This window comes from Eumetopias jubatus, unplaced genomic scaffold (assembly GCF_037043125.1).
Source record: "Eumetopias jubatus isolate StellerSeaLion01/CBP00866 unplaced genomic scaffold, mEumJub1_p1.0 scaffold_2, whole genome shotgun sequence".
Classification (NCBI taxonomy): domain Eukaryota; kingdom Metazoa; phylum Chordata; class Mammalia; order Carnivora; family Otariidae; genus Eumetopias; species Eumetopias jubatus.
This window is the reverse complement of record NW_028274808.1, coordinates 55,423,145-55,433,632: the sequence shown is the minus strand read 5'-3', so window position 1 is coordinate 55,433,632 and position 10,488 is coordinate 55,423,145. Positions and strand designations below refer to the sequence as shown.

General features: G+C 33.7%; 1 protein-coding gene across 1 annotated transcript; it reads right to left on the bottom strand.

Annotated features, from left to right (window-relative positions):
* Positions 1–344: 344 nt before the first annotated feature.
* Positions 345–2,810, bottom strand: SCRG1 (stimulator of chondrogenesis 1). Its single transcript, XM_028114226.2, has 2 exons — positions 2,569–2,810; positions 345–399 (listed from the first exon to the last, which is right to left on the bottom strand). Exons 1-2 carry the CDS (start codon positions 2,808–2,810, stop codon positions 345–347), a joined length of 297 nt encoding a protein of 98 aa, XP_027970027.1.
* Positions 2,811–10,488: the final 7,678 nt, after the last annotated feature.

The following is a 10,488-nucleotide window of genomic DNA, read 5'->3' as shown; positions in this document are numbered from 1 at the left end:
GTATACATGGTTAATAACTGTCAACTAAGAGCTAGAAGTTCTCAACCTTTGAGCAAGGAGTGTGGCTAATGAACTATTCAAAAATCCTGAGCCTACTGAACACCTCATAGATGAAAATTTTCTGGCCAAAATTTTTAACCAGTGCCAACAATGTCCACAGAAAAGTTAAATTGAATTAATTTTTATTACTACTTATTTAAACACAAGTTTACTGTCTTAGACAAGTAAGAATTTATAGAATCTGTGCTTTATTGCACTGGATAGAAACCTGAAATGCAGTTATGTTGATATAGTGCAATTTGTGGGAAATGAGAGATGATGTTCTCTGGAATACATGAAGATTCTCAATGATTGTTGCAAGGAATCACAAAAGAGATCTTTGGTCCAAAGAAGATATCTCTGAAAGAAAGTAGGACATCAGTTAAATTCAGCTGAAAACTAAGATATCTATTAGTTTCTACTGGGTTAAAAATGGACAACGATTTCCAGGATTTCAGACAAAACTATTCTTTTTAAGGAATAAAGTACCAAGAGAATGAGTGGGAGGACTTGCCACAGGAGCAACAAAGACCAAGAAAGTAATCAAGTCTCCTACTTTCCACCCCTTTGCCATTGATATTATGCTATCCTTTATCTATAAGGAAAAGGGAAAATTAAATGATTTCAAAACTTTATGATCATACCAAAAGTATTATTTCTCTGATATGAGTGGAGATGGGCCATGAAGTTTAAATCCACAGATAAGAAATAGAAGGTTAAAAAATTCTTAGAATGTCAATAAATAAATTTCTAGGTTTTATAGGGAAAGGACAAATGTTAAGCTATTCAACTCTACTGTTACTGAAAAGATCACATTAGGTAAAGTATTAAAATGCATGAAAATAATATAAAATTTTATCAGGATTATGGCTCAGAAATATACTTCATATGTAAACTATAATGTAAGTATAGTTTACACTGCTGTATCATGTATTTGAAAGCTGCTAAGAGAGTAAATTCTAAAAGTTCTCATCACAAGGAGAAAAAATTTTGGGTAACTATATGAAGTGATGAATGTTAACTAAATTTATTATGGTAACCATTTTGTGCTATATGTCTGTCAAGTTATTATGTTGTATACCTTAAACATATACAGTGCTGTATGTCAATTATATCTCAATACAAATGAGAGGAATATAGGATGGCAAATTAGAATTTGTGTTCACAGGGGGGAAAAGGAAATATATTTAGCAATGTAAATCTGTTGGTACTGGGGAAATGGTAAACAAAATCAGATAAAAATTACTTTTGTGTATCCAGACTTCTATTCTCATCCATTAACACAGATGGTCACAAAATTATATCATAAATTAAATACAAGTACTTCTCAATAAATTGGCTTCAGGTCTTACAATTACAAAAGAGCAAACATGGTATTTTAATATTAAATAGCATTTCATTTATGTAGTCTGGGAAAAATTAAGTCATTTTAATGGAATCAGTTCACTCACATTCTTGATATCATTTAGTACAAGTGATTCTCAAACTTTATCAGGCATCAGAATCACCTACAGGATTTGTTAAGCCATAGTTGTTATGCCTCACCTCCAGTCTTCCTAATTCAGTAGGTCTGGTCTAGGGCTCCAGAACGGATATGCATCTTTAATAAGAACTAGGTGATATTGAAGCTGCTGATCTGGGAACCACATATTAAGAACCCAACTGCCTTGGTAGAAAAAATATCTGGTCCAAATCAGAAGACCTGGATTTTAGTTTCAGTACTGATATTAACAAGTTGCGTAGGATGATGCTGGTCACTTTACCTCTCTGCACCTCTCCTTCGTAAAATGATTGTATCTGTCCTTTCTACCTCACAGGTTTCTTAGAAAAATGAAAATATGATCACATATGTTGAAAGTAATTTGAAAGAGCTAATTTCAGTATGAAATAGCCAAGATCATGGTATTTGAGGCTCTTCAGTATCAGAAGAAGATGATTTTCAAAAACGAACCAAAAAAAATTATTGATTTATCTGCCACTGTATTATACTCAAAATGCATCTCTTTTCCAAGTCAGTAGATAATTTTTATTTAGTTCATTTCTGGTTAACTCATACATAGAGCTAGAAAGTTTTTCTTTGACCATTACCACTTCTCTGTCCAATTAATTATGTGGCCCTGTTCACTAGGATCTTTTATCTAAAGGCTTTTATTGGTTTTCAAATTGATTTAAGATATCAACCTTAAAGTTGGCCTCTCCTACTGGTAGATTTTTTTGTGGTTAAAGTCAGGGAATTTAGAATTTGATATATTGGAGTGTTATTAATTTTCTGGATTATATTTAGTTTTTTGTTTGTTTTTTGGGTTTTTTTATATTTAGTTTTATTAAAATCTGCCAAATTCTCTTTCTTAAATGAAAACATCCAGTTTCATACACAATGGTGATGATCCTAGAAAATAGCTGAGATTTAAGTAGGATTTTACTAAAAAAGGGTGATTAATTTCAGCAAACACAAATAAAGTTGTCTTAAGAAAAGAGTTGTTATGCATACATTTCATAGCCATATACTTTGTAATTACATTTCCTTACTTTGGGCAGCAGAGCAATTCGCTGAAGTTGCAGTAACAGATCATCTCACATCCCTTCCCATCCCAGAAGTGATCCTGGACGTTTACATCCATCTTTGTCAGGTCAGTTACTCCCTCTGGAAGGTTGTGACAGTTGCGATCTTTTAGTGTCTTTCTGTAGCAAGAGAGGCGATTGGCAGGCATGGCTTGGACTCCTAGCAGCAAAGTTAGACCAACGGTGACAGCAAGTACTATAAATTTCATCTTGGCTTTTTGCTCTGAGATAGAAGAAAAAGCAAAATGTGTCAGTGTTTGTTTTTTTAAAAGATGAAATTCATCTGAACTTAAAATTCTGTAGCATTCTCATAAATATTTGGATAGAAAGATTGGAAGTTCATCTTTTCTACTCTCTTCTTTGTGTTTCTCAAGTGTAATTTTATGACTACTGACAATAAAAATCCCTTAGAATAATTGTTAAAAATCAAATGCCCGGGGGCACCTGGGTGTGACTCATTGGTTAAGGGACTGCCTTCAGCTCGGATCATGATCCCAGGGTTCTGGGATGGAGCCCCGAGTCGGGCTCCCTGCTCTACAGGGAGACTGCTTCTCCCTCTCTGTCTGCCGCTCCCGCTGCTTGTGCTCTCCTGCTCTGTCTGTCAAATAAATAAATAAAATCTTTAAAAAAAAATCAAATGCCTGGGTTCCACAACAAAATATTAAATAAGAAATGCTGGGGACCAGGGGGAGGTGATAGTAAGAGTCAGAATCTGCATTTTTAAGTACTCAAAGTAATTTTTTATTTTTGATATATTCAGTAGAGAAGAATTGTTTTTTAAGGTGGTAAAACTCAAGTGAATTTCTAGAACGAATACCATCATCAAGTTCAGTGGTTCTTTTTTTTTTTTTTTAACATTTTATTTGTCAGAAAGAGGGAGCGCAAGCAGGGGGAGCGGCAGGCAAAGGGAGAAGCCTGATTTAGGACTCCATCCCAGGACCCTGGGATCATGACCTGAGCCGAAGGCAGACGCTTCACCAACTGAGCCACTCAGGTATCCCAAGTTCAGTGGTTCTTAACTTGCATATCCTACCAACAACATTGTCAAATAACTTGGGTTCCACTCTGACAGGAACAAAAAACCTATCTATTCTGACATTGAGAAATAATATTCTATACATATACTTATAGTTCAATTAAGTTTTTAAAACCTACCAAAAATACTTTGGGGGCTCATTTTTGTTTCAAATTTTTAGTAATATTGTGAATTTTTATCCCATGTAGATTACTTCATCTTAGCCTCATTGAAAACAGAGACTTGAATTTCCCCTAATAAACATTTAGCCCTGTTCTCGAACACCTACCGTGCTAGGGAGCTCATTATTGACTAAGTCAACATATTCTACTGATGCAGTTCTAACACTTCCCTTACTGTAAAAATTTTTTTTGTAGCTTCTACCAACCAGTCCCAGTTTAAGCTCTTGGGGTCATACCAAACAAGTGTTTTTCTCTTCCAGGAGAGAATTCTTTAAATACAGTATTTGCATACAACTGTGGAATATTCATCATCTATTTTTTTCTTTTTTTTATCATCTATTTAATCAGGCTTCTCTGGCTTTCAGGTTAGACATGAAAAGAATGGAAGCTATTGTAGCAAAGAAAAACTAGCAAAATAGTGGAGGAATCAGAATCAGAATCCACAGCCAATCAGATTTCATCTTGTTGACAGATGCCAGAGGATCTTTCCTACCATGGAATATTAAAAAGAGGAGAAGACATATATGTATATTGTACTTTGAAAGAAAACAATGTTGTTGAAAGGAAATTTTTGTATGAAGTTTTCAGTGACTTGATACATCTTAAAGGTGAATTAATTTAGGTAAGATTGTGGATTTTTTAAAAGGACAATTATTTTAGAGTAGTCATTGGTTTACAATAAAATGGAAAGGGAGGTACAGATTTCCCATATACCCTCTGCCCTCACACATCCATAGTCTCCTAAATATGAACATCACTCACCAGAACAGTACTTTGTGTTTTCCCAAGATGAACCTACATGGCACATAATAATCTCTCAAAGGCCATAATTCCATGCATGGTACTGTACATTCTATGGGTTGGACAAATGTATAATGACATTTATCCATCATTACAATATCATACAGAATATTTTCACTGCCCTAAAAATCCTCTGTGATCTGCCTATACATTTCTCTCTCCTTAACTTCTGGCAACTACTGATGTTTTTTATTGTCTCTATAGTTTTACCTTTTTCAGAATGTCATATAGTTGTAATCATAATATGTAGCCATTTAAGATTGGCTTCTTTCACTTAGTAAAATGCATTTAAGTTTCCTCCATGTCTTTTCATGTCTTGACAGCTCATTTCTTTTAGTACTAAATAATATTCCATTGTCTGAATGTACCACAATTTGTTTATCCATTTACCTACTCAAGGACATCTTGGTTGCTTCCAATTTTTGGCAATTATGAATAAAGTTTCTGTAAATATCCATGGACCAGTTTTTGTATGGTCATAAGTTTTCAACTCCTGTGGATAAATACCAATGAGCACAATTGCTGAATTACATGGTAAAAGTTGTTTAGTTTTGTAAGAAACTGCTAAACTGTATTCCAAAGTGACTGTACCATTTCACATATCCACCAGCAACGTATGAGAGTTCTTGTTGTTTCATATCCTCACCAGTGTTTGGTGTTGTCAGTGTTCTGGATATTGGCCATTCTAATAGGTGTGTAGTGATATCTCATTGTTCTTTTAATTTGCATTTCCTTGATGACATATGATGTGGGGTGTCTTTTCATATACATATTTGTCATCTGTATGTCTTCTTTGGTGAAGAATCTGTTAAGGTCTTTGGCCTATTTTTTTAATTGGGTTGGTTGTTTTCTTATTGTTGAGTTTAAAAGAGTTTTTTGTATATTTTGGATCATAGTCCTGTATCAGATGTGTATTTTGCAAGTATTTTTTCCCAGCCTATGGCTTATCTTCTAATTCTCTTGACATATTCTTTCACAGAGAAATTTTAACTATAATAAAGTTTAGCTTACCAATTATTTCTTTCATGGATTATGTTTTTGATGTTATATCTTAAAAGTCATCATCATATCCAAATGTTGATTTTATTCAACAGAGTTTTATAGTTTTTCTCATATACATCTTGTATATATTTTGTCAGATTTATACCTAAATATTTTATTTTGGGGGTGTTAATGTAAATGGTATTGTTTTTAATTTCAAATTCCACTTATTCATTGCTTGTATATTGGAAAGCGACTGATGCTTATATATTAACCTTGTATCCTGCAACTTTGCTATAATCACTTATTAGTTCCAGAAGGTTTTTTGTTGATTCTTTTGGATTTTCTACATAGACAATCATGTCATCTGCAAAGACAGTATTATGTCTTCTTTCCTACTTTTATTTCCTTTTCTTGCCTTATTATATTAGCAAGGATGTTCAGTATGATATTGAAAAAGAGTGGTGAGAGGGCACTTTCTTGCCTCGTTCCTGATCTTAATAGGAAAGATTTGAATTTGTCACCATTAAGGATGTTAGCTATAGGTTTTTTTGTAGATAGTCTTTACCAAGTTGAGAAAGTTCCCCTCTATTTCTAGTTTACTGAGAACTTTTATCATGCATGCATGTTAGGTTTTCTCAAATGAGTTTTCTGCATCTATTGATATGCTCATGTGATTTTTTTTTTTAGTCTATTGATGTGATGGATTGCATTAATTAATTTTCAAATGTTGAACCAGCCTTGCATACCTAAATCACATTGACTGTGGTATATCATTCTTTTTATACTTGTTTGGATTCAATTTGCTAATATTTTGTTGAGGATTTTTGTATCTATGTTCATGAGAGATATTGGTCTATAGCTTTCTTTTCCTGTAAAGCCATTGTCTGGTTTTGGTATTACAGTGATGCTGGCCTCATAGAGTGAGTTAGGAAATATTCCCTCTGCTTCTATCCTCTGAAAGAGATTGTAGAGAATTGGTATAATTTCTTCCTGAAATATTTCATAAAATTTACCGGGGAACCCACTTGAGCCTGGTGCTTTCTGTTTGGGGAGGTTACTAATTATTAACTCAATTTCTTTAATAGATATAGATCTATTCAGATTGTACGTTTGTGTGAATTTTGGCAAACTGTGTCTTGCAAGGAGTTGATTCACTCATTTTGTTTAACAGATTTATGGGCATAGAGTTGTTCATAGTATTGCTTTATTAACCTTTCAATTTCCATGGGATCTGTAGTGATGTTCCTTCTTTCATTTCTGATATTAATAATTTGTGTCCTCTTTTTTTCTTAGTTTACTTGGCTAGAAGCTTATTGGTTTTTTAAATCTTTTTAAAGAACCAGCTTTTGGTTTCATTGATTTTCTCTATTGATTTCCTGTTTTAAATTTCATTGATTTCTGCTCTAATCATTTTGTATTAAGGTATTGATTTTTATTTTTATTGTGAAAAACTTCAAATATATACAAAACAGATATAATGGTTTAATGAACCTCAAAATACTCATCTGTTAGCTTCAGTTTTTATCACTCCATAGCCTCTCTTATATCATTTATACCTCCACTTTTTTTCTCCCTCAATTTTGATTACTTTGAAGCTAATTCTAGTCATCTCATCTTATCCACAAATATTTCAGTATATTTCACTAAAGGTAAGGACTTTTAAAACTCATAACATAATATCCTTTAACATAACTAAAAAAATTTAATAATTTCTTCATGTCATCAAAAAGCCAGTCATTGTTTAAGTTTTTCCACTTGAATTCCTAATTTTCTCCTTTTATTATTTGATTGAAGTGTAGTTGACATATATTAGTTTCAAGTGCACAACATAGTGGTTCAGCAATTATGTACATAATGAAATGCTCACCATGATAAATGTAGTTACCATCTGTCATTATACAAAATTATTACAATGTTATTGACTATATTCCCTATGCTGTACTTTTTCATCCTTCTAATGTATTTATTTGATAACCAGAAATGTGTACCTCCTAATCCCTTCCACCTGTTTTGCCTATTCCCCAACCCTCTTTCCTCTGGCAACCACTAGTTCTCTATATTTATGAATATTGTTTCTCATTTTTGTTTGTTTTTTAGATTCCACATATAAATGAAATCATATGGTATTTGTCTTTCTCTGACTTGTTTCACTTACCTGTTCTACTTATTATTTCTTTTTTTCCTGCTTACTTTGGAGCAAATTGAATTTGCTCTAGTTTCCCAAGGTGGAAACTGAGATAATTGATTTTAGATCTTTCTTCTTTTCTAATATTTGCATTTAATGCATTCATAAATTTCCCTCTAAGCTCTGATTTTGCTGCATCCCACACATTTTGGTAAGTTGTTTTCCTTTTCATTTAGTTCAAAATATTCTAAAAGTTCTTTTGAGATTTCTTTTTAGCCCCAACATGTTATTTAGAATTGTGTTAATCTCCACCTATTTGGGGATTTTCCAGTTATCTTTCTGTTATTGACTTTTAGTTTAATTCCATTATGGTATGAGAGAAGAAATTGTATGATTTCTATTCTTTTCACTTTGTTAAATTGTGTTTTATGGCCCAGAATGTGATCTGTCTTGATGAATGTTCCGTGTGAGTTTGAGAAGAATGTGTATTGTGCTATTACTGGGTGAAGTAGTCTGTAGGTGTCAATTATATCCAGTTCATTGGCGGTGGTGCTGAGTTCTACTATGTCCTTACTAATTTTCTGCCTGCTGGATTTATTCCATTTCTGTGGAGTGTTGAAATCTATGATATATGGATAGTGGATTCATCTGTTTTTTCTCACAATCCTATCAGTTTTTACTTAATGCAGTTTGATGCTCTTTTGTTAGGCACATACTTGTTAAGAATTGTTATGTCTTACTGGAGAATTAACCCGTTTATATTATGTAATATCCGACTTTATTCTTGATAACTTTCTTTTGATGTCTGCTCTGTCTCAAATTAATATAGCTACTCCTGCTTTGTCTGGTTAGTGTTAGTACGGTGTATTTTTCTCCATACACTTACTTTTTATCTATATGTCTTTTTTTTAAGTTTTTATTTTTAAGTAATCTCTACACTCAACATGGAGCTTGAATGCACGACCCCGAGATCAAGAGTCACACTCTCCTCCAACTGAGCCAGCCAGGTGCCTCTATATGTGTCTTTATTCTTGAAGTAGGTTTCTTGTAGGCAACATATAGTTGGGTCATTTTTTTTCTTTCCTTCATAGTATCATTCTCAATTCTTTACTAACACCTATAATAACTGCCATAACAAGATACCACAGATTGGGTGGCCTAAACAACAGAAATTTATTTGTCACAGTTCTGGACACTAGAAGTCCAAGATCACAGCAGATTTGGCCTCTGTCATTGGCTACCAGATGGCCTCTTTCTCACTGTGCCCTCCTATTGCTTTTCTCTTGTGCACATGTGGAGAGACAGAGAGAGAGAGGTGTCTGGTGTTTCTTCCTCTTTTTTAGTCCTATTGGATTAGAACCCCATGCTTATGAACTCATTTAACTTTAATTACCTCCTTAAAGGCCTTATCTCTAAAAACAGTCACATTGGGGGTTAGAACTTCAACATATGGATTTGGAGGGGGGCATAATTTAATATTATTCAATCATAAAAAAAGAATGAAATCTTGCCATCTGCAACAACATGACTAGAGCTAGAGAAAATAATGTCAAGTGAAATAAATCAGTCAGAGAAAGACAAACACCACATGATCCCACTCATATGTGCAATTTAGGAAACAAACAAATGAGCAAAGGAAAAAAAGGGAGAATTAGAAACCAAGAAGCAGATTTCCAACTACAGTGAACAAAGGATGGTTATAAAAGGGGAGGTAGGTGGGGGAATGAGTGAAATAGGAAATAGGCATTAAACAGTACACTTATACTGATAAAAAAATAAAAAATGCTTTTAAATTATAAAGCGTTATATACAAAGTTTAACACTGGGTCATGCTTTTTGATCTACTCTGATGATCTTTTAATTGGGACATTTAGACCCTTGACATCCAAAGTGACTATTTATATATTTGGACTAATATCTACCATATCTGTTTTTGTTTTCTACTTGTTGCCCTGTTCCTTGTTCCTATTTTTCTCTTTGACTTTTTTTCTGCCTTCTTTTGTGGTTTTAATTGAACATTTTATATGATTCCATTTTGTCTCCTTTCTTAGCATATTGGTTATACCTTTTTTTTTAGTGGTTACCCTAGAGTTTGAAATATACATTTGCAACTAATCTACATCCCCTTTCAAAAAATACTATACCTTGGGGCACGTGGGTGGCTCAGTCACTTGAGTGTCTGACTCATGATTTGGGCTCAGGTCATGACTTTATGGTTGTAAGATTGAGCCCCATGTCAGGCTCCCATCTCAGTGGGGAGTCTGCCTGAGATTCTCTCTCTCCCTCTCTCTACCCTTCCCCCCCACTCTCTCTCTCAAATAAATAAATCTTTATTTGAGGGGGGAAGGGGAAGAGGGAGAGGAGAGAAGCAGACTCCCTGTTGAGCACAGAACCCAACTTGGGGCTCGATCCCATAACCCCAAGATCATGACCTGAGCCCAAATCAAGAGGCGGACACTCAACTGACTGAGCCACCCAGGTGCCTTTATATATAAACATACATATACATATATATATGATCTATACATAAACATGCCTAATTGAATACATCATTGCTATTATTTATTTTTTTATCATTGCTATTATTTTGAACAAACTGTTATCTGTTAGATCAGTTAAGAATAAGAAAAATTAATTTTTCTTTTACTTATTCCTCCTTTCATGCTCTTCCTTTCTTTATGTAGATCTGAGTTTCTGACCTATAGTATTTTCTTTCTCTCAAAAGAACTTATTTTAACATTTCGTGCAAGCCAGGTTTACTAGCAACAAATTTTCTCAAT